Source organism: Procambarus clarkii, chromosome 22 (assembly GCF_040958095.1).
Source record: "Procambarus clarkii isolate CNS0578487 chromosome 22, FALCON_Pclarkii_2.0, whole genome shotgun sequence".
Classification (NCBI taxonomy): Eukaryota; Metazoa; Arthropoda; class Malacostraca; order Decapoda; family Cambaridae; genus Procambarus; species Procambarus clarkii.
Window position 1 is genome coordinate 31,606,022 of NC_091171.1, and position 25,181 is coordinate 31,631,202.

At 48.3% G+C, this 25,181-nt stretch overlaps 2 protein-coding genes across 3 annotated transcripts in view; both read right to left on the reverse strand.

The window, feature by feature from the left end:
- Positions 1–25,181, reverse strand: part of LOC138367352 (inosine triphosphate pyrophosphatase) — a 55,770-nt gene that overhangs the window by 10,409 nt on the left and 20,180 nt on the right. For both annotated transcript variants that reach the window (XM_069328806.1, XM_069328805.1), the window contains exons 4-5: positions 12,349–12,425; positions 957–1,101 (exon numbers count right to left, since the gene is read on the reverse strand). In XM_069328806.1, the coding sequence (XP_069184907.1) occupies positions 957–1,101; positions 12,349–12,425 (222 nt within the window). The remainder of the gene's footprint in view (positions 1–956; positions 1,102–12,348; positions 12,426–25,181) is intronic.
- Positions 23,828–25,181, reverse strand: part of LOC138367351 (uncharacterized) — a 36,014-nt gene continuing 34,660 nt past the window's right edge. Inside the window, exon 2 of the mRNA XM_069328804.1 lies at positions 23,828–24,040. The gene's annotated coding sequence lies outside the window, so the exon portion shown is untranslated. The remainder of the gene's footprint in view (positions 24,041–25,181) is intronic.

The window sequence follows — 25,181 nt, forward strand, 5'->3', positions numbered from 1 at the left end:
ACTTCTATTCAATACCCATTGTTTCTGTTCTGTCTTGTGTTGATACTTTTAATACCCTATTAATATCCTCTAGTGTTCTGTCTTGTGTTAATGCCACATCATCCTTCCCACCTCACTCAAATGTAATGCCACATCACCCTTCCCACCTCACTCAAATGTAGATATAAAATCAGGGAAACGCAAGTTCTAATCAGTTGTGTATTTGTGAAGCCTTTGAAAATGTAATAAGTTTTACGAAACGCGCCCGTGTCGCGTCAGACTAGAAATAAAAATGAATTTTGGAGAAGTGATTTTTGATTTACCTCCAACAGTGAAGCATAATGTACGAAAGATTGAGAAAATTCGTGTTAGAATTATTAATCTTACTTTTTCGGTCATATTTAATAATATATGTCTACAGGAAAGACTGCTACCAAAATATACTAATATATATATATATATATATATATATATATATATATATATATATATATATATATATATATATATATATATATATATATATATATATATATATATATATATATATATATATATATATAGCATAATTATAATTATTTCATATAAAAAAATTACAATGTCTATGGGGTCACAATTACTACAAGAATAATTTGTAGAAAAGGCATACTTTTAGGTGAAAATAGAAGAGAATACTTTTAGATGAGAATAAAAAACACCCATAATTTGGGGAATACTGTACAAGGAACTTGTGTACCAATTTCTTGTAGTAAATATAACTTGTATTTCTGGCTTGTATGGGCCCTGTGGTCTAACCTATTCTGTATTTTATAGGCATTTATATTATTGTACAATATGTGAAGAGGAAAATAAAGTTACAGTGATCTTCATTATACTAATTATATTTTAATGGTACAGAACTAAATTTTATGAACTTAAATTTCTTGGATGAAACCAAAATGGAAACTTTGAAATTCCCTCCAACCAAGGACACCTACCCTCTGGCTGGAAGCAGGGATCCCAGCCAAATTTGTTGTCCCCTCGAGGCTCCACAATGGTGCCTGGAGTACGACCATGGAAGAGAAGCACCTCATCTTTTGGGTCACCAGAAGAGAAAGCAAATGTACACACTGCTTCTGCAGACTGCAAAAAATTTTGTTTATTTTACTAAAACATGTTTAGATACTGTATTCATATCTACTGTATTATGTAATGCATAAGTTTGTTTCTACTTGTCCTTACTAGAGTTGGTAAATACTGTATAATGGAATCTTTAACCCTTCTACAGCACAATACAGTGGTACCTCGGGTTAAGAACGTCTCTGTTTACAAACTTTTCGGGTTACGAGCTCGATTTGTTCGAAAAATTTGAATCGGGATATGAACTTTGCATCAGGATACAAGTTTGTTGATACCCATACGGCCGACATAGCACGTGGTAGCACGGCGATCGCGCCTCAGTTTACCAGTGCCTCGTGCGCAGTGACTATCCCGCCTGAATTCTTCACAGGAATTTACAGTTTATTGTCAGATTATTGGCCAATTGAGCATAAAAGTTTCTTCAATTCCTTCATAAGACAAGTTGGATCACACAATTAAGTGGACCACACAACAAGTGAACCATATGAACCAAACACCAACCAGAATCGTCCACACAAGTGAACCATATGAACCAAACACCAGCCAGAGTGGTCCACACAAATGAACGACTGAGTTTCCATGATTTTCGTTCACTGATTTGTTGCACACATATCTTTGTAAATAAATTTAAAGGCTGAAGTGTGATTAGCTAGCTACATGTGGTAAAATCTCCTTATAGACATTTTCTGTGGTGAAACAAGGTGACTGAGGGTGGACAGATAAGGGAATACTGTACTAAAAACCTCTCTTGGTTTCCCTTCGTCTGTGTCGTCATAGTTCAGTGACCCATGACGTTGAAAGTTTCAGATTAATAAATCATTTCTAAACCAGTGTTTTACTAGCTTTTTCTTATCCTAATTAAGCTAAACTTAATATAACCAAAAATATACTGTAATATGATAGACATCTGCCATTTGAGAAATTATTTATGTTATTGGAACAACAAGGATTTACTGGGCGCAAACCCTTAACTGTAGCCTCTGTTTAACTCAACAGTAAAATGGGTACTTCGTTGTAACAACGATTCCTCGTTGGGGTCGTATTCCAGGGACCTGCCCGTAACGCTATGAGCGTACTAGCGGCTGTACAAGAATGTAACAACTCTTGTATACAGTATATCTCAAAAAACCAGCGTTGAATGTAATGAAACGCCATTTTCTGGGTGAGTCCTGGAGGCTCCCCAGAGCTATCCATGGCTGATATGGATACCCTAACTATTTTGCATCAGTCGATGTGGATGGAGTTCTAGGCCTACCGGGGACCACGAGCCAGAACCTGGCCCCCTCAGAGAGGCACGGGGAGCAATGGGCCATAGAAATGCACATATGATTTGGAGCATTCTATATCTGCCATCGACCGGGACAGGCACCCAGAAAGGTAAGCGCTTCAAAACAAACCCCCATTCTGGTTAACAAAAATCGACAAACGAGTGGACAGAACTCCCCCAGGAAAACGAACTAACAAGCATGACGTCACGCGAGCCGCTCCGCATGTCTGCGCAGCTCCCCCCTCCTCGGGAGGGGGAAGGGGGAGCCCCAGACCCCCGCGCCGGCGATCCCCGCCCCAGTTCTGAGGCTGGATATCAAAACCGCAAAAAAAAAACACCGACCGGAGGGCGGGAGGGTGCCGGGGAGCCTCCGGGACTCACCCAGAAAATGGCGTTTCATTACATTCAACGCTGGTTTTCTGGGGGGAGCCCCGACGGCTCCCCGGAGCTACCTCACCAAAGACAACCTAAGAAAACAAGGGGACATACCCGGGAGGCGGTCGGAGAATCACTCCACAACTCGAAGTCGAGACAACAACCCAAGGTATATCATTCGCCAGAAAAAAGGGAGAACGGCCGCAGACGAAGAAAACCTATGATCCCGATCACAGGAGCCAAAAACCACTGCGCCTGAATAGAGCAAGAAGCTCTGCCACACGACCCCCAGAGGCGAATGCCAACACAAAAAGAAAACCGAGGCAAAGCAAACCTGACCCCAAGGAGAAGAAAAACAGGAGAGCACCCTGTCCAAAGACCAGGACGACACAGGCAGTGCATAAGCAGGCCAGAGGTGTAACAACGCATGATACAACCTGCGAAACGGCGCAGAAGGAATATCGATACCGAAAGCTAGCAGCAGAAACCAAGGTGCCAGACCCAGGAACGGCCCCAAGCGCCTCTACATCCTCCGCAAGCCAATCCTATGACAGCCCCAGGAGGGAAAAAAAAAACGCAGGACCAAAACGAAAATGCCACAAGTGTGCAAGTCCACCTCCACAAGTGCAGCTGACAGGGAAGGAACTCGCATAAGGAGCCGCCCCGCACCAATATCCCGCAGAAGGGCAGAAGGGCAGGAGGGAAAAGACTCATTAGGAGGAGCAAAATCGCTCCCAGGAAAACTAGTAGCGCCGAGACAGTGTGAAGAGAAGAGATATTCACAAAAGAACAAAAAGGCCAACACCCAGAAGCTGCCGGGAAGAGGATCCACAAGCCCTAGAAAGGACCTGAGGGAAGCTCAACCAAATGACAGACGCACCAGAAAATGGGAAGGGGCAAAACAGTCCCGAACCTTCAAGAACAAAAAGAAGCAAACACAAAGGACGAAGGCCCCAAAACCCTGTCGCACCCGAGACCAAAAGTCATGCAGAAACCCCAAGAAGAGGGGGACATGACGGAAGAAGGCCCGTCCCGGAAAAAAGGGGCGAAGATCGTAGAAAAGCACCCACCTACAGGACGGAAACAACGGGTACAACGGACAAGGAAACCGAGCCCAGGGAGGGGCCGACGCCCACAAAGCACGTGCGGAGAGGGGGAACGGAAAACCCCACACCACAAAACTGCAAGTCCCCCCAGAGGGTTAGAAACACCCCGGCGGGGACCAACGGGGCCTGAGGCCCCTCACGTGAGCCCCACCCCAGTCCCGGGAACCCACCCTGCAGGCCCCAGGGCCGAGCTGTCCCCTCAAAGCCCCAGCGTCAAGAAAAACCCCGGGGCAGCCGTGAAAAACACAAAGGAAGGGAGCCCATTAGGCTCTCGAACTTGAACCGAAACCGGAGGATAGGCAAGGGGCGAGACGAAGACCCCAAGCTCATCCCCAGCCAGCACAATGAGGCGAGGACAAGACAGTGAAACCAAGGAACATGGAAAAACCAGGCCCGGCACAGCAAGACCGGCAAGGAAGGAGAGCCCCAGAGGGAGCACGGAAGGGCCGAACATAATGCCACAACCAACCCCGACACGCAGCTGCAGTACCAAAACCGCAGCAAAACGTCACCACACTCCCAGAGGAAGCGACAGAGAAGATAGATAAATCGTACACGAGCGGCACACAAGGGGACACAGGCGGAAACCGAGCACCCAACTGAGCCACAGGGACGGTAGAAGAAACGTGTGCAGTGTAACAGGCAATCAAAGGAACACATTAGGCAGCCCAACATGGGCTGACCCCATACACAGCCCCAAGAGCAGAGATGAGAGTGCTCAAGAAGCACAGAATCCGCCCGACAGGCAAACGACAGGGGAGAGGCGGAAACAAAGCCAGAACCCAACCTGCAAGCACATGGAGGCGAACACAAAACCCTCCGACACAGGAAAACGTACCACCAAACAGGCACCCCCACCGTTGCACTGCAGAACAAGGTGGAGGCGGGGCCCCGAACTCAAGCAAGGTTAGACAAGCATAGGAGAGGGGCAGGAGGAGTACAGGCAGAAACCGCCTCGGAAAGGACAAGAGGCCACTCGCAGACACCCGTGAACCGAGGAACACGGTATGTACTTTTATGTCTTGTTCGCTATTAAAGTATGCATATACATAAATAACATATTAAGGCATAAATACATACTATGTATATGCATGTGTTACTGTATATGGCCAAAAGGGTTATACAGTACACTGTATAAGGTTTTAGCATGAATTTTCTGTAACTTGTGTTCTTCACTTGGGAAAGACGCTGAAAAATTTGCTCTCCAAAGTTCATGTTACAATTTTATTGGGCCTAATGTGTTTTGCTTAGTATGCCTAAGTGTGCTTTCTGAGATGTCAAGTGCGTGTACTGAATCCTGATAAACCTTGCCCGTCATCACTGCAATTATCTCATTCAATGGCACATTGGTGAGCAGTGACAACATCCACATCTCATACGTGAATCCTGATTCCAAATCAGGTGGAGAGAACAAGAGCTGCCCAGTATGGGCTAATAGCCCTGCAGTAGGCACCTCGGGTGATACGGTCCACGTTCACAAGTACGTATGTACACCCATTCCTATTCCCAAAAACAAAAACAGCGTCAGGACGAAGGAGACGCCAAAACCGCACCAACTTGCCTGCAGAACATAGGCCCTGAAGGGCCATGACGCAAGCGTTCGAGTCCGTATCCGCCAGAGGAGGCCAGTGCGCCCATGCTGGAGAGGAGGAGGGGAGCAGCAAAGGAGGCTCCCCACCCTAGAACGCAGGGAAAAAACCTCATGAATTCCACACAGCGGCACCCCAGAACACCCCCAAAGCAACAGGGCACGAATGGGAATAAGAAAAGAGCGAGAGGCGAAGCCCCCCCGAGAGAATTTAAGCAGAACACGTGTGCACACCACCCGGATCCAAAACAAACTCCCACGGCGCATGCGCAGGACGCGAAAGAAAGTAGCCCAACCAGGAGAGAAGTAGCCCAACCAGGCGAGAAGTAGCCCAACCAGGCGCGAAGGAGCCCAATAAAGCGAGAAGTAGCCCAATAAAGCGAGAAGTAGCCCAATAAAGCGAGAAGTAGCCCAACAAGGCGAGAAGTAGCCCAACCGGCTACAAGGAGCCCAAACGGCCACAAAGGAGCCCAAACGGCCACAAAGGAGCCCAAACGGCCACAAAGGAGCCCAAACGGTCACAAAGGAGCCCAAACGGCCACAAAGGAGCCCAAACGGCCACAAAGGAGCCCAAACGGCCACAAAGGAGCCCAAACGGCCACAAAGGAGCCCAAACGGCCACAAAGGAGCCCAAACGGCCACAAAGGAGCCCAAACGACCACAAAGGAGCCCAAACGGCGACAAGGAGCCCAAACGGCGACAAGGAGCCCAAACGGCGACAAGGAGCCCAAACGGCTACAAGGAGCCCAAACGGCTACAAGGAGCCCAACCTGTCCAGAACAGAAGGAACCAGGATGGAGGCAAACTCCGGGACACGCAGGAGGGAGCCGCAAAGGCCAACCGCATCGCAGGCGAAGAGATGCGGTTAGCCGAAAACCTCCTGAAGACGGAACCGAAGAAACCACAGGGACACGGAACCGAACCCGGGGAGGAGCAGAACCCAAGCCTAAATCGTACGCAGAGGGGGGGGGAAAGAAAACCCCACTCCTCGTAAGAGTAAGCCCCGCTCAGAAGGACGGAAATCCAGGCGGGGCGCAATGGAGCCCAAGGTCCCCAAGGCCGCTCCTCCCCAACCCCAGGAGCCTCCGCACCAGGCCCCGGGGCCGAGTCGACCTCCAAAGCCCCGGCCTCACAAGAAAAAGCCGGGGCAGCCGAGAGAGCTGAAAGAGAAGGGGGCCCACTGGTCAAAACCCCGGAGCATCGGCCGGAGGAACAGACTCGAATGCCTCCGCAGCTACCCCGGACGGGGCAACCCCCGAAACTGCCCAAGTCTCAGAACCTCTAACCCCGCCCCGACCCCGAAGCCTGCAGATGCGTAGGGGCCGGACGCAGGAGGGGGAAAAACAAGGGCGTGGAAGGAACCAAGGCCGAAGTGACCAAAACAACCCAAGTCTGGGTCCCTACACAAGCGGGGCAGCACTGGGGCGTCCGGAGAAGCGACAAACCAGAGTGCGTTGCAACATCCTACCCTGCAACGCGCGAGCTGCCTGCACCCACAGGAATTCATCAGCAGACTGGGTGAATGGAGTCACGAACAAGCAACAAAGCCCGCAGGACTCAAGGGTCGAATGTGTTACCGACCCAACAGGCAGCATGACGGAAGCAAAAACAAGGAGAGTCACCCTGAGACAAAGGGACAGAGCAACCCTCAACTTGCACAAAGCGAGAGGGGACGCAAGGGTCTCCACTATCGGACCCGAGAGCCCCCCAGGGGGTTTCCCAGGGCCCTTAGACTGGGTCTGCTAAGGGTTATCCCAGGCAGGGCACTGCTAACCGGCGCCCCAAACTACTAAGCAAACTGCTAAAGCTGAACCCACGGGACGTGTCCACTCGCGAGGGCAAAGCAGGGGGTGCCACCACACAAACGAACCTAATATAAGGGGGGGGGGGGGAAGAACACAAGGCAGATCCCCCTACCAGGCAAAAACAAACATAAAAGAAAAAACCACACAAGTGGACAACGTACCCAGAGGGAACAGAGCCGGCTGCTGTCATAGGTGAAAACTAGCTACGCAGTACCCTGCGCCCCACCAGTGCGATAACTACCACTTACCCCAAGGGAAACAAGGGAGTGAAACCCCCAAACCCTCGGGGCGGCCAAACGCCAAGCAGCGAAAAGCCAACAGAGGTAGACCCAAGGTGACTTGTGGAAGGCAACCCCAAGCCGCAAGGGCGGTACTTACAGGGCACTCAGGGAAGGTGACCCTAAGCACATGCAGCCCGAGTACCTGAGAATACTACTCCCAGCTCACACGACCACCGTAAGAGCAGCACTGCAAACAAGTCACAGCACGGAGACAAGACTGGAGCTGGAGCCACACAACCGTGCATTATCCCATCAGCCGAGGAACTGGGGCGGGGATCGCCGGCGCGGGGGTCTGGGGCTCCCCCTTCCCCCTCCCGGGGAGGGGGGAGCTGCGCAGACATGCGGCGCGGCTCGCGTGACGTCATGCTTGTTAGTTCGTTTTCCTGGGGGAGTTCTGTCCACTCGTTTGTCGATTTTTGTTAACCAGAATAGGGGTTTGTTTTGTGGCGCTTACCTTTCTGGGTGCCTGTCCCGTTCGATGGCACATATAGAATGCTCCAAATCACATGTGCATTTCTATGGGCCATTGCTCCCCGTGCCTCTCTGAGGGGGCCAGGTTCTGGCTCGTGGTCCCCGGTAGGCCTAAAACTCCACCCACATCGACTGATGCAAAATAGTTAGGGTATCCATATCAGCCATGGATAGCTCCGGGGAGCCGTAGGGGCTCCCCCCAGAAAAGGCACTAAAGACGCATGCAAGGTCACCAAACACCACACCAAACACCCCAGTCAGGAGCCATCGACGCAATCCCGCCAAGTGGGGAAGAGTAAACAAGGATGGAACAGTGAACAAGGGTGGCGGAGTGAGTAGAGTATCCCAAGAAGATACTCGCTCCAAACGCATGAGCCTAACCAGAGAAGCAAAGCTCTCCAAAGCACCAACGATGGAACTCAAACCGTTCCGTACGTCCAAGGAAAAGTCCTACCAACCTGTGGAGAACTGTGAGGCGGCACCCAAGCATATAACCAGCAGAGTAGCGAAGAATAACTAGACCACCTGCAAGTGTGGTCTAGAACAGACATGCGAGACACCGTACCGACACTCAGAGCGCCCAACCCGCACCATTGCCCGCCAAAATATCACCCGCAACTACTGAATACGCAACAAAAGATAAGTAGTTCCTTAGTGTTTGTGTTTATTGACCAATCCCCACGAAACGATAGAAACTAGCATAGTGGCACAAGCCACCCTTGCGACACATTGTGGCCACGAAACAACGGGCATAAAAGGGATAAGCGCAGAATCAGGAAAGACCGGAGGAATGACCTGCACTGTAATAGGCCCGGTGACGTGCGGAACCAATTACCACATAACATGGCGGTGGGGCCCCACGATTGGTGCAAGGGCGGGTTGGACATGTATGTGAGTGGGAATGGATGGTAAGAAACAGTAGCAACCTCACACGGGCCAATAGGCCCTCCGCAGGCCCACTGTACTTATGTTTGTATGTTTGTATGCACAAGGAGACACAGACACTAAAAGAACCTGATCAACGTCAGAAGGGAAAGGAAGCGAAAAGCACCAATAAGCCATGTGGAGGAGGCAGAAGCCACCCACAGGAGCAAACGGGAAGACAGAGCCCAGAAGGCTCAGGAAACTGCACAACCATCAACTGACAGGAGAAGCGGGGCCCAAGAGCCAGAGCCAACCCCCGCAAGCACAACTAGGCAAGCACCCCACCAAAAGTGAGAACCAGCACTAGGCCGACAGAAGCACCAGACAAGACAATCTCACCTGCAGAGCAGACACAAGACCGTGCCACAACACAGGCGAGCCAAGCAACATACCAGGAGCAGCGCTAAAGGTGTGCCCGAAAGCCATGCATACACGAGGCAGTAGGCATAGTATGTACCCTTACCTGAAGAAAATGCGAGGTCGAAGGAGAAATACGGCCAGAGGTGCGCGCCCTGCAGAAGACGAAGCAGTACAGAGGGAGAACAAAGTGACACCCCCAGATATAAATCCAAAACACCCTCAGCATCCAGAGGGCCACGACTGGAGGGAGAAACGAGCAAGAAGCCGAAGAAAAACCATGAGAAACGGCGCGAACATACGAGCATACCGCCCGTAAACAAAACGCACACCGCGGCCCCAGCACACGAGGTACGAAACGCACCACCCGTCCACCGGGAGGCGTGGCTCATACACCAGGCGGACACACAAATCGTACACACAACGTACTGACATCGTACAAACACCAGGAAGGCGTGCAGAACGAAGACAAAGAACGCCGAAACTGGAAGGAGAGACGACGCGAAAACAAAACAAGGCGAAAACGAAGCAAAAGAAAACAGATGATGGAAGGGAACCAACAAGGCCGACAAAAGACCCGATGGAAACCACATCGAAAATCAACAGACGTTCCAATAATATTGGAAGGTACGAAGAGACTCGCGAACCAACGAGAACGCTTTGCCCGAAACGCTTTGCGTAATAGTGGCTTTAGGCATTGTATGTACTAGCCCTATCTATAAATCCATCATTCTTTGTAAAATCTCTAGTACGTATGTACCTTACCTAAATAAACATTTATATTTATTATTTATTTAGAACCACGACAAGCACCCCTGACCAAGGAACTTGCAGGTACAATGATACGAAACGGTTGAGGCACTATGTACTAGGCCAAGATAGAAATCCATCAATGTTTGTTTCATACCTTGTATGGACGTACCTTACCTGAACACTTTTTTTTTTTTTTTTTTGTGAACAGCATCGCGACATAAAAGCGATAAGGGTAAGGAAAAGGGGGTGAAGCATACCCCCCAGGAACGACGGGACCAATGAACCCGAAGGAACACGGAACCGAACCCAGGGAGGGGTATGCCCGAAAACAACTGGAACACAGAGGGAAGGAACAACCCCACTGAGGAACTGCCAGCCCCACACCAAATGTACAAGGACCCAAGAGGGGCAAAGGGGCCAAGGCCCCCCAGGCAACCCCTCCCTCACCCCGGAAACCTCTACGGCATGACCCAGGGCCGAGCCGCATCCCCAAAGCCCCAGCTTAACAAGGAAAAGCCGGGGCAGCCGTGCAAACACTAATGAAGGGAGCCCACTGGTCAGACCCATACGGCACGGCTGGAGGAACCGACTCTAATGCCTCCGCCGCCACCCCAGAAGAGGAAAACCCCCGAGACCGCCCGAGTCTCAACCCAACCAGACCCCACCCCAACCCCGAAACCCGCCTATGGTTCGGAGCAGGAAGCAAGAGAGAAAGTGAGTAGAACAGAAGGGGAGGAACAAGAAGCGGAAGGAGCCAGAGCCGAAGCGACCCCCACCCCCAAGTCCAGACCCCAACCACCAAAATGGGGCAGCCTTGGGGCAGCCTCGGGGCATCCGGGGCCGCAAACCAAGAGCGTTGTAGCAACACACACCCAGCAAGCAACGCCGCAGCCGCCTGCACCCGATTATCAAGACCAGTGGCCTGGGTGAAGGAGAGCGCGTACCGACAACAATCATCGGACGACTCCGGGTCACAAGAACAAGGACCCAACAGGCAGCATGGCAGAGGCACAACCGGTGAGTGTCACCCTGAGACAAGGTGACACTCACCAACCGTCAACTCGCAGGACGCGAAGGGGGGGGGGGGGACTCCGGGAACACACCTAGAGGACCATGGAGCCCCCGTGGGGTTTCCCAGGGCCCTTAGCCTTTGGTACACGCTAAGGAAAGCCCAGGCAGGGTACAGTAAACCGGCGCCCAAATCTACCAACAAACTGCTAAAGCTGAACCCCCAGTGGACAGTGGACGTGTCCACTCACGGGGGCCAAGCGGGGAGTATCGCCAACAGAATAATTCGAAACAAAATCACCTAGAACAGGAAGGGGGACTATAGTATAGGCAGACCCCCACCAGGCAAAAACAAAAACAAAAGAAAAACCCCGCGAGAGGACAACGTACCCAGGTGGAACAGAGCCGGCTGGTGTTAATGGTGAAAACTAGCTGTGCAGTACCCCGCGCCCCTACCAGTGACGAAAACTACCACCTACCCAGAGACAAACCAGGGAAACAAAACCCCAGCAGACTCCAAGGGCGGCCCAGTACCGAGCAGTAAAGGACACAGCGGAGGTAGAACCCAAGGTGACTTGTGGAAGGTGGCCCAAGCCCAAGGGCAGTACTTACAGGGCACCTAGGGAAGATAGCCCTAGGCACATGCAGGCCGAGTACCGTGGAATCTTACTCCTGGCTCACACCCCACCAGTAGAGACAGTCCACACCACAAGGCACAGAACTGAAACAAAAACCGGAGCCAGAGGCACTCGACCAGCCAGTAATACCATCAGCCAAGAACTGCCAGTTGGATCGCCGGCATGGAGGGTCTGGGGCTCCCCCTTCCCCCTCTCGGGGAGGGGGGGGGTTGCGCAGACGGTGGCGCGGCGACGTGATGACGTCATGCTAGTTTGAAAATTTTGTTTGGGGAGTTTTGTCCACTCGTTCGGCTTTCGGTAGCAATAATTTCACCAGAATAGGGGTTTGTTTTGGGGGGCCTACCTTTCTGGGTGCCTGTCCTGGTCGATGGCAGACATAGAATGCTCCCAATCACAAAGGGGTTTCTATAGGCCATTGCTCCTCGTGCCTCTCTGAGGGGGGCCAGGTTCAGGCTCGTGGTCCCCGGTAGGCAAGAACTCCTAGCACTTTGACTGATGCCAGAAAGTTATAAATATCCATTCAGCCTGGATAGTTCCGGGGAGCCGACGGGGCTCCCCCCAGAAAACTTAGATGCATCAGACACAAATAGTTAGGGGCAGAACTCCTGATCTCACTACCCAGATACACAGTGACGCACACATTATGTTATCAATATAATGAGTTGGCTGCAACTAACCTTATCATCAAAACCAGTTAACAGCTTGTGAAGGCCAACAGGTTTTAGCTTGTCTAAAAACCACTTTATATATGGACCTGAAATGATAAAACTATTAAATTATACTAGAAAATTAAAAGTAAATGTGGTATTGCTATGTAATGATTTATAAGAAAGATGGATGGTAAGGTAATTATCAGGAGAAAGCACTAAGTCTTTATAATGATACAGCATTTGGAAGTGACATGAGGATAAGGTTTTGTGATAAAATAGATGAAAGGAATCATGCCCAGTGACTTACACCGTCGGGAATTGAACACTGACTTCCAAAATGCTGGAGGAGGATGGGTGGTAAGCGGCTGGAGGAAGATTTACTGGAATTTACCCGAGAGCCAATCTCTTTAGTGGCCTCAATGAGGACAGGAAGCCGGTACCTTGTCGAAGATCCACCTGATGATTCTGTCCAGCTGGATTTTGAAATTCTGCACCATTTGGCTGGTAGGCAGGTTCCATTGGTTTATAACTCTATGGATGAAAAGCATCTCCCATTTTCTATCCTGCATTGTGGCTAGTTGAGCATGAAACCATTCCTCCTTGTTCGTATTATTTATGATCTTTTTGAAGAAGTTGTCTGGATCAATATCCTCCAAATTGTTCAGTAATTTAAAAGTTGTAATGAGGTCAGCCCTGCCAGGTCTGCAGTATTGTTAGTCCTTTGGCCCTCAACCATTCTTAGTATGAGAGTCGACTTAGTTCAGGAATGAGTTTAGTTGCCCAATGTGAACTTTCTCTAAACCAGATACTGTATGTCTTTCTGAAGATGAGGTCTCCATGCCTGGATACAATAATCCAGGTGTAGATGTATCAGATATTTATATTGTGCAACTACCTTCTTTTTCTCAAAGAAAAAATTTTTGTTTGATTATTACTATTTTTTTTTTTACTGCAGCTTCTACTTGTGCAACTTTTAACCAGTGTACTGCACAAACTGTGATATCACGAGGAAAGGGGGGTCCACTGCTCTATATATGACGTATGTTATTACTGTATATCTTAAAGATTCAAAACTCAATGGGTACATGGGACTCACATTTTGTTCCTCAACACTCCAGTAAACAGACACCATCTTGTTAAAAAAAAAAAACAATCTGCAGCCCTCCTGGCTGTGAGAGCCTCAGTAATGCCACAGCAACCAAGGCTGGCACATGCAGCTGGAGCTCACAGCACAGCTGTGCATGTCGGGGCCACAGCACCATTTAATAATTATGAATAAAATAAGTAACTGGAATTATCTTGCATCGATAGCATCATAGATAATACTGATTGTAATAAAAATTATGTATATGGTTTAGGTATTAGTGAACACAGTCATAGTTATGATGTTCACAGCTGGGTCGCGGTCGGGGTTTGTGAATTACTCATTATGCAGCATAACCTGAAATTCCTATAGAAAATAATCTTGTGGAAAATTATTCATATTCATGATTTGGTGACAGGAATTTCATAATAATAGTGTTCGAAGTGATAATAGTGATGTGCATATTATATCATAGTACAGTACAGTATAGTATTTCTGGGTATTTTGCTGCATCAGGTATAGTCAGCTGCTTGAGTCAGCTGATCATAGTGTGTAGCGTTATACTGTGCTAAGACTTCATCACCACACACACACACCAGAGTTACTTAGTAGTTCTTTATGGTTTATAAAAATATAGATAGATATATAACATGTGTATACAGTGTAATAACAGCAAAAGTGCTGTTTCAATGATCTAAGAATATAACGTACTGTATGTGTCAGTAGATATGACAACCATATTTTAGAGCATAGCGATGTTCCACACAATTAACTACATAAATTCCCAAATTATATACTATTGAATTGGATATAAAACCATTCAAAGACACTGAAATAATTCAGTAAAAATATATTTGTGGCAACCCCTGGCATACTCAAGTCGCCGGGTGCTAGGCTGATCTTGGATCATGGTTATATGTTTATAAACTCTAAACAGACCATTTTAGTGGTTTGTTATAGTGCACAAGAAACCAACATTGAATGTAATGAAACGCCATTTTCTGGGTGAGCCCTGAAGGCTCCCTGGAGATATCGGGCTAATGTGTGATATATTAGACTGGGGTCTATGGAGTTTGACCTACCGGGGACCATGAGCCAGAACCTGGTCCCCCCTTCAGAGAGGTTTCAGGGAGCAATGGTCCTAGAAAACTCCTCTGTGGTTGGGACAAGTCCATATTGACCTTGTTCTGATGGAACAAGTCCAGAATAAGCCACAGATCTGCACAGTCCCGTTTTGGGACTGGAAACAGGCGGAAAACCCACCTGAGGGATGAGATCATTTCGACCACGCCCAAGCGCGCCCACTCCAAGAGAATGTGACAGAGCATTGGAGAAGAGGCCTGCCCCGCGAATCCCGAACCCCCTAAATAAGGTGGAGCCACTAAACGCTACCACAGGCTGAAGGAAACGACCCGAAACACCAACAAATCGTGGGACCAGGTGTAAGCAAACAGCGCGAGCCTCCCCTTCATTGCCCCATTAACAAGACAACCCACGAAAGGGCTGACAACCTTTACGAGAAGCTGACCGAGGCGCAGAGCAATCACCTCGCTGACCAGACGTCACCAGCTCGGAAGGCAACGTCAGTTCTGAAACTGGCCCCACTGGCCTATCACAACCTATTTTCAATAAGAAAAATTTAATTTATTAATAATAAGTTCAATTGAACTTACAATTAATAAGTTAATAGTTAATATTAAATAATTATTATATTAATAATTATTAATTATTAATATAATTAATAAAACTTATTTATTGAAATAAGTTCAATTGAACTTATTTTCAATAAGAATTCCAGAGAAAAGTATAGAGCACATAGAGGTGTCTAGAGACGAAGTGAAACAAATGCTCCTGGAGCTAAGTAAGAACAAAGCAGTTGGCCCAAATGGAGTTTCACCATGCGTTCTGAGAGAATGTGCACCTGAGCTCAGCATTCCACTTCAGCTGAATTTTCAGACATCCCTGTGTATAGGAATCGAAGCAGATATGTGGAAAAAGGCTAACATAGTTCCAATCTACAAAAGTGGCAGCAGGGAAGACTCCCTCAATTATAGACCTGTATCATTGACAAGTGCATTAGTCAAAATATTAAAAAAAAAAATAATAAAAACTAAATGGGTAGAACACCTGGAGAGAAATGATATAATATCGGACAGACAGTATGGTTTTCGATCAGGAAGATCCTGTGTATTGAATTTACTCAGTTTCTATGATCGAGCCACAGAGATTTTACAGAAAGAGATGGTTGGGTTGACTGCATTTATCAGGACCTAAAAAAGGCTTTTGACAGAGTTCCACATAAGAGGTTGTCCTGGAAACTAGAAAATATTGGAAGGGTGACAGGTAAGCTTCTAACATGGATGAAAAATTTTCTGACTGATAGAAAAATGAGGGCAGTAATCAGAGGCAATGTATCGGACTGGAGAAACGTCACAAGTGGAGTACCACAGGGTTCAGTTCTTGCACCGATGATGTTCATTGTCTACATAATTGATCTACCAGATGGTATACAGAATTATATGAACATGTTTGCTGATGATGCTAAGATAATACACACACAACTTATAAATTATCTGAGAAGCCTTTAAAGAATTCTGATAAAGAAAGAGACCTAGGGGTGGTTCTAGATAGAAAACTATCACCTGAGGGCCACATAAAGAATGTTGTACGAGGAGCCTATGCTACGCTTTCTAACTTCAGAATTGGTTTTAAATACATGGATGGTGAAATACTGACGAAATTGTTCACGACTTTTGTTAGGCCAAAGCTAGAATATGCAGTGGTTGTGTGGTGCCCATATCTTAAGGACATCAACAAACTGGAAAAGGTGCAAAGACATGCTACTAAGTGGCTCCCAGAAATGAAGGGCAAGAGCTACGAGGAGAGGTTAGAGGCATTAAATATGCCAAATCTAGAAGACAGAAGAAAAAGAGGTGATGTGATCACTACTTTCAAAATAGTAACAGGAATTGACAAAATTGATAGGGAAGATTTCCTGAGACCTGGTTGATACCTGGTTACCTGGTTGATGGGGTTCTGGGAGTTCTTCTACTCCCCAAGCCCGGCCCGAGGCCAGGCTCGACTTGTGAGAGTTTGGTCCACCAGGCTGTTGCTTGGAGCGGCCCGCAGGCCCACATACCCACCACAGCCCGGTTGGTCCGGCACTCCTTGGAGGAATAAATCTAGTTTCCTCTTGAAAATGTCCACGGTTGTTCCGGCAATATTTCTTATGCTGGAACTTCAAGAACAAGGTCATAGATTTAAACTAACTAAACAAAGATGCCGAAGAAATATAAGAAAATTAACTTTCGCAAACAAAGTGGTAGACGGTTGGAACAAGTTAAGTGACAAGATGGTGGAGGCCAAAACCGTCAGTAGCTTCAAAGCGTTATATGACAAAGAGTGCTGGGTAGACGGGACACCACGAGTGTAGCGCTCATCCTGTAACTACACTTAGGTAATTTCACTTAGGTAATTATGAGCTGGGTAGACGGGACACTTCGAGCGTAGCTCTCATCCTGTAACTACACTTATGTAATTACGAGCCCCAGGAGGTGGACTTCCGAGCCCCACACCTACGGGTTACAGACAGAGATTGTCACATCCCACTTTCACCCGAGGCCAGCTTCCTTCAAGACCAAGCAGAAGGAATAGTAATAATTATTAATTAGGTATATTCTTATTATAATAATTATAATAATAATTGTTGTAATTACTAATTATTTACCCACCAGGCAACAAATAAAAAGAAAAAGAAAACCCCACAAAAGTACGTCTCCAGGAGGAACAGAACCGGCCACTGTGATAATAAATGACAAGCTGCACAGTACCTTGCGACCCTATCAGCAACGATACTACCTCCTACCCAAGGTCAAACAGCGGCATAGAACTCCAATCGAAATGACTGATGCCAAGGTCTAATACATACATATCAGTCCAGTAAGCTCCTGGGAGCCGGAGGGGATCTCCACAGAAATTTTGTTTTCTTTTAACACTATCGCACTCTTCAAATACCCCTGGCATCCGATTTTTTTCTCTCGAGTCCCAGCCGAGGACTCATGCAGTATCCAATACAAAAATATTTGCATAAAATTCATTTTTTATCCGATCGACTTCGGGATAGTGTCAAAATGAGCGCCTTTAGAGTGCGCACAATATGATACCAAAATGAAAGATGTAACACAAAACTTTATGATACCTGGTTGATGGAGTTCTGGGAGTTCTTCTACTCCCCAAGCCAGACTTGACTTGTGAGAATTTGGTCCACTAGGCTGTTGCTTGGAGCGGCCCTCAGGCCCACATACCCATCACAGCCCGGTTAGTCCGGCACTTCTTGAAGAAAACAATCTAGTTTCCTCTTGAAGATGTCCACAGTTGTTCCGGCAATATTTCTGATGCTCGCTGGTAGGACATTGAACAATCACGGACCTCTGATGTTCATGCAGTGTTCTCTGATTGTGCCCATGGCACCTCTGCTCTTCACTGGTTCTATTCTGCATTTTCTTCCATGTCGTTCCCTCCAGTATGTTGTTATTTTACTTTGCAGATTTGGTACTTGGCCCTCCAGTATCTTCCAGGTGTATATTATTTTATATCTCTCTCGTCTTCTTTCTAGCGAGTACATTTGGAGGGCTTTGAGACGATCCCAATAATTTAGGTGCTTTATCTCGTCTATGCGTGCCGTATATGTTCTCTGAATTCCCTCTATTTCAGCAATCTCTCCTGCTCTGAAGGGAGAAGTGAGTACTGAGCAGTACTCAAGACAGGACAACACACGTGACTTGAAGAGTGCAACCATTGTGATAGGATCTCTGGACTTGAAGGTTCTCGTAATCCATCCTATCCATTTTTCTGGCTGACGCAATACTTGCTTGGTTACGCTCCCTAAACGTTAGGTCGTCGGACATCATTATTCCCAAATTCTTGACATGCTGTTTTCCTACTATGGGCAGATTCAATTGATTCGATTGTGTTTTGTACCCTGTATTATGTTTCAGATCCTCATTTTTGCCGTATCCGAGTACCTGGAATTTATCACCGTTAAACATCATGTTATTTTCTGCTGCCCAATCGAAAACTTTGTTAATATTGATTTGTAGTTTATCAATGTCTTCAGCAGAGGTAATTTTCATGCTGATTTTTGTATCATCTGCAAAGGATGACACGAAGCTGTGACTTGTATTTTTGTCTATATCTATCTGAGAATAAGGAACAGCAGTGGTGCAAGGACTGTACCTTGAGGTACAGAGCTTTTAACTGCGCTCGGACTTGATTTTACTTGATTGACTGTTACTCTTTGTGTTCTGTTCAACAGGAAATTGAGTATCCAGCGTCCTACTTTACCAGTTATACCCATTGACCTCATTTTGTGTGCAATCACTCCATGGTCACATTTGTCGAATGCCTTTGCAAAATCTGTGTATACGACATCTGCATTATGATTTTCTTCTAATGCCTCAGTGATTTTGTCATAGTGGTCAAGTAGCTGTGAGAGGCATGATCGTCCTGTACAGTATATTAGATCAGGACATTAACTAAGGAGTTCAGACCTACCAGGGACCAGCGCCAGAACCTGGCCCCTTCAGAGAGGTTTCAGGGACCAATGGCCCTGGAAAACTTCCTTGTGGTTGGGGTTTTCCTTATCTGTCATCGACCGGGGTTAGGCATCCAGAAAGGTAGGCATAACAAAACAAACCCCACATGGTAAAAAACTAAAACAAAAAATTAAACAGAGAGGTACAAACTCCCTACAATCCCAAGGAAACAAGCAAACAACTTTACTGCCGCGCCGATCGTCCGCGCAGCCCTCCCCGCCCCAAGAGGGGGAGGGGGGAAACCCTGGACCTCATGGCGCCGGCTGCCTAGCATCAGATCGGAAGCTAAGCTTCAACCAACGCGAAAAAAACGCTGATCGGTAGGAGGGAGGGTTGTTAGGGAGCCTCGGGGCTCACCCAGACAAAATGGCATTTCATTACATTCAACGCTGGTTTTCTGTGGGGAGCCCCTACGGCTCCCTGGAGCTTCATACCCAAAGAGAAGGAAAAGAAAGGGCTGACCCGGGAGGTGGCCCCCACAAACTCCGCAATGCGAAGCCGAGACAACAGGCTGCAACCTGCGACCCAAGGCAACAAGAACGCATAGGAGCAGACACGTGCATAAAGAATGGGCGGCCAAGAACCTGTGCGACCCTCAAATCCCTGTGCCCGAAATGAGCCCTAGACCTAGACGTCACCAACACAGCAGCGAAAGCTGCAAACGTCCGAACAGCACAGGTGCAAGGACAGACCGCAGGCTGGAAGACTTAAAAACTCTGCAGACGACCTGGGAGACCCGAGCCCTGAAACAGGGAACGAGGGGAACCGGATCAACCCAAAGCGCATCCCCAGACAAGGTACGCAGGTAACGGCACAAAAAGTGCAACAGGACAACACAGGATGCACCCCCAGCCGAACCAATCAAGCATCAATAACCCAAGGACCCCTCCGGAAAGCAGCCGTCTCGACACTCGCCAGAAGAACGGAGAAAGGCTGCAAACGTACAAACCTACCACCAGTACCACAGTACCAAAGAACAGAAACCTGCACCGAAGGGGCTACCACAAACTGAGTAGAAGATAAGAAGGCACCCTGATCAAGGACCAGGACGGCTCAGGCGACGCATGAGCAGGCCGGAGGCGAAGCAAAACACGAGAAAGCGTACAGAACGGGGCAGATGTGACATCCACCCCGAACGAGGCGACAGTAAGAAACATCAAATAACTGTAGTCCTGAAAACCCAAGAAAGGACAAGACAACCCGATGCGAAAGAGAAGACAACCTACGAAGAGCAAGAAAAAGGTGCATAGAAACACCAGGAACATCATACTGTCACCGAGACGAAGCTCGCAGGTGGGACACCATCAACAAAGCCACTTGATCACCACAGAGATCAAGTATTTTGTCTGGTACTTATTTTGATACCTGCATCAAAATACCAGACGCGAAGATCCGAGGAGAAGGCCGAACCAGTCACGTACAGTACCAGTCCGACCTGCCGAAAAAGGCGGAGCCGTGGGAAAACGCCCCCGAGTTCGGACACCTATCAAGCAGTGTCTGAATATAAAGCTGGGCCGGCCACCAAGGGACCATAAGGACTACTCTCGTGGGAATGGGCTCCAACCGAGCCAGAACCCGAAGCAACAGCTTGACCGGGAGAAGAGGAACAGGTACCCCCACCTCGACCAGTCCTGCCCAAAGACACCCACCATGAACACCTCGCAGGCGGGTAAGAGCGCCGCATAGCATGAGCGACGCCTAGACCACACTGACTCGAAGACGTCCATGGCCAGGAGTCCATATGTCCGGCAGAGCCTACGAAACGAGTCGGCGATGACTGGCCAAACCGCGAACAGAGGAATGAACCGAGACAGCTGTCCGCCAGGACGTAGGGCACACCTCGGACATGAACCTTACGGTTAGCCAAACCCCGAGAATCCAGGAAACGAGCCACTTTAAAAGACCAACCCCAAACGTCAAACACCAAAGAGAAACTGTGGTTCTGGCAAAGAACCGCCAGAGAACAGTTCGAACGGAGCTGAATGGTAGAGCACCGAGTGAATCAAACCCTCCAAAGTGCAAACCAGACAGCCACGAACTCCCGAACCGTGCTGTGAGCCCGATGGATGGACAGACCCCACCATTCCCAGCCAGCCTGGTGAGCACTGGTCACAAAGCCCCAGCCGAGAGATGACCCGTCCGTGAACACATCAAGCGAAGGCTCCGGGAGGTGCCAAGACACGGAACCCCGAAAACCCCAAAGAGGAAGCTGGTGACGCAGCACCAACACAAGATCTCTGGAGGAACAAACCCAGCGATTGCAAGACAGGCAGAAGGGGAGTCTCCGAAGGAACCAAACTGACGCCGAAGCTAAACCCGACCCTGCGGGCAGACCAGCACGTCGAAGTTCAGACTCCTGCACAACTGCTCAAGCAACCACCGAGCAACCCGGGACCCCTCATGAACAGCTGAAGGTAGGACCACAGCCGCAGCAACACTTCTGGAGGGAAATCAAGGAGCGGCCCAAGAGCCAAGAGCCCTAAACAAAACCCAGCCAGGTCCGAACCCGGGACAGAAACAGATGGAACGGCCTCCAGATCACCAGGAAACCAAACCCGGCGATCTGGAAAGAACCATACCCCTGGCGAGCAGACAAGCGGACCGACTGGGAGCCCACACCAGCCAGTCATCGAGGTAGGCCAGACACCGAATCCCAAGCAGACTCAGACAGGGCACCAAGATCCGGTAAAGATGCATAAATACACCAAGTGCCAATTACATCATAGGGAAGGCAACAAAAGCAGCAAGCCTGAAGCCCCACCACCAACTGTGCCAGTCCCGGAAAACTGGAGAGGAACGTGCCAAGAATTGACCTGGAGGTCCAGGGCCACCATCCAGGCACCCGGCCCCAACAGAAGCCGGACAGGAGACAACAGTCCTCCGATGAAGGCATAGAATCCAGGGCGCAGACTGAAAAAGTCCAGAAGAACCGCAGATTCGCCAGGCCAATGTCTGCATAGAGCAGACGGGAACCCCAGAAGGATGGGGTGGATCGACCATGTCCAACGCACCCACTAAGATGACATGACGAAGCGCAGGGGAAGAAGCCTACCCCGCCAGCCCTGAACCCCCCAAAGGGAAAGAAGCTGTCCGCCGCCGCCACCAGAGGCCGGAAGACAACCAAAAGCGCCCATTAACTGCGGGACCATACGAGAGGCAACAGGGCAAGCTGCTCCCCCAGCACCCTGTCAACAGAGAAGGGAACAGAGCCCCTTCCGAAAGAAAAAGTATACATACACTTATATACATACAGTACAACCTCGATTCAACGTACCCCAATTCAACGAATCTTCGGCTAGTTCGCACACTTTTCAGGCCGTATTTACTCACCCGGTTCGACGAACAATGGTTCGCCGAAGCGGGGGATGTTCGGATTTACTTACGACATCGAGACAGAGTTCACAAACTGGTGGAAAACTTTCCCATTCTATCACAGATTACAATTATTAATTCTTTCATATGACAAGTTCGATCACACAAGTGGAACGCACAAGTGGTCCACAAGCTTACGATGTTGGGACAGAGTTCACAGAGTGGTGGAAAACTTTACCATACTATCACAGATTATAATTAATAATTCCTCCATATGATAAATTGGATCATACAAGCCGTACCCAGCACGAGCACAGTTGTACCCAGCACTGGTACAACAGCAGCCAGCACCAGCTCAGAAGCAGCTGAAACCAGAGCAGCAGTGAGCACCAGCAAAGCTGATGCAAACATCTAAAAACATCGTGTGTGGCGTGAACAGTTAGAACAATTGTTAAATTTAAGTGTGTACACAGTGTTAAAATTAAAGTTGCAGTAATTTTGGTGTACAATAGTTTTCATAAACTGTATTGTAGTGCTCAACATACAGCAGAACTACTTTTAATCAACACAGTGCTAACGGCATAATGCACTACAGCACGTATTTACTGTAGAGCATTCACAACTTCACGAAACTTCAAGATGGACATAACTCCAACAATAAGGTAAATTTATGAATTACAGTATTTTTTAGTAGAGAAGTACTGTAATATATAGGTTACAGAAAAAAATCAGTCTGCAAGCAAGCAAGCCAAAAAAATCAGTCTGCAAGCCAGGAAGACCCCGGAACCCCAGAAGGCAGAACCGGGTCACACACGAGGAAACAAAGCCCCCTGAATCTACAAAGGGGGCCCAAGAAGAAACCTCCAGAACGAAACCAAAGAACCCAAAGGAACCCAGAATCGAACCAGGGGGGCCCAAACCACCACATTTGCCGGCGGAGATACACCACAGAAAGGCAAAGCACAGCCCCCAGACAGAACCCCCAGGGAAACAGTCAAAACGGACCGAAAACCAAGGGACAAGGTGTGGGAGCAAGCATAACAGCCAGGGACACTGAGCCCAAACCCTAGGGCCTAGACCCAAAACAGACAAAACGGAAAACCTGGTGTAAAATCAACACTCAAAACGTTCCCAGAGGAACAGAAAACGGGAAGAAAACACCAGAAAAGTAAAGAAATGACAACAGGAGAATAAAACCCCTGAAAAAAGGTGAAAAAAAAACTCACCCAAGACACTCGCTCGCACACCCAGGCGCATGTAAACAAACCGCAACGCCGCCCTGGTGACCACGCCAGGAAACCGGCAGAAGAAAATGGCCACCAGAACAGAGGGCTGTAACCGACGCAAAAGATACAAAAACACGCCAGCAAAAGTGGGAAGCAAGCAGACTGGATGGGTGATAAACTCCGCCCAGAAGTAGAAAACCCAGGCAGGGGCAAACCGCCCCAGAACTGCTAGCAGGCATTCCCCACAGCCCCGGGAACCCGCAACAGAGGGCCCCGGGGCAAAGCCGTCCTCCAAGCCCTCCACCCTTAACCCTTTAACTGCGCAACGCGCCTGCAGGCCCACGTCTGGGGTGCACTACGCGCCTGCAGGCCCACGTCTGGGGTGCACTACGCACCTGCAGGCCCACGTCTGGGGTGCACTACGCGCCTCCAGGTATTTGTATTTTTCACATTCCATTCAAAACTCCTGCGGCTACATGGGGTTCACATCAGCTTCCTCAGGGCTCTTGTAAACAGACGCCATCTTTAAAAAAAATCATGGTCTACATTCCCGGGTGTGACAGCCTCAGTAGTGAGTGAGCAACCAAGGTCGGCGCACGCAGCATGAGCGCACAGCACTGCTGTTCAGCGTGTGACCGCAGCATCACCTAATAATGTCAAAATATATATATAACCTGTATTATCTAGCCATGATAGTATTATAGAAGAGCCTGAGTGTGATAATGACTGGGTACAATGTTCAAATACCAGTGATTCAATACTGTTCACGATGTTCACAGCACTAGCCACAGCACCACAGCATTATTTCGTCCATCTAGGAATCTTCAAACGACTTCTTAGGTTCCTTTTCAAAATAAACTTGTGGTCAATTATTCATTTACAGGAATTAGTGACTAGGATTGTGGTTATAATTAGCGTTGTGCGTAGTATTGTGGAAGGAGGAATTTTGGTGAGGGAGGGAGGGAGAGAATTGAGGTAGCCTCACTGTATGTGGCAGCCACTTTTGTTTTGCTCACCATTTTGCTCACCTTCGTGGTTCGTTATGGTGAACACACATGTACATGGGTATATACAGTGTGTGTGTATAGTGTAATAACAGCAACAGGAATATGTTGAGTGGAGCTATTTTGGTGAGGGAGGTGACGTCATAATTGTTGCGTCGTCTGCTGTCAGCTGTGTGATTTCTCATGCAGTGTATGGTGGCCACTGTACTGTTTGGATACAATTCCGGCTTACTTGCATAGTTCTGGTAAATAAAACATGTAGATAGGTATATATAACATGTGTAAATAGTGTAATAAAAACAATAATAGTATGGTGGGAGGAGCGATGTTGGCGAGTAAGATGTTGGAGTGAGGGAGGGCCTGTCTGGGTGTGGCTGCTCACACTCGCAATGTTCTGAATGTGTTGATGGTATATGTATATAGTGTGTGACAGTGTATAGTGTGTTTAAATATTGTAAATATACATAAATAAACATGAAACATTGGTGTGAATAACTGTATGATGGGAGGAGCAATTTTGGCGAATACAATGTTGAAGGAGTGAGGGAGGGTTGGCTGGGTGACAGCTCACACTCGCAGTGTTCTGAACGTGTTGATGGTGAATGTATAGTGTGTGACAGTGTATAGTCTGTAAATATTG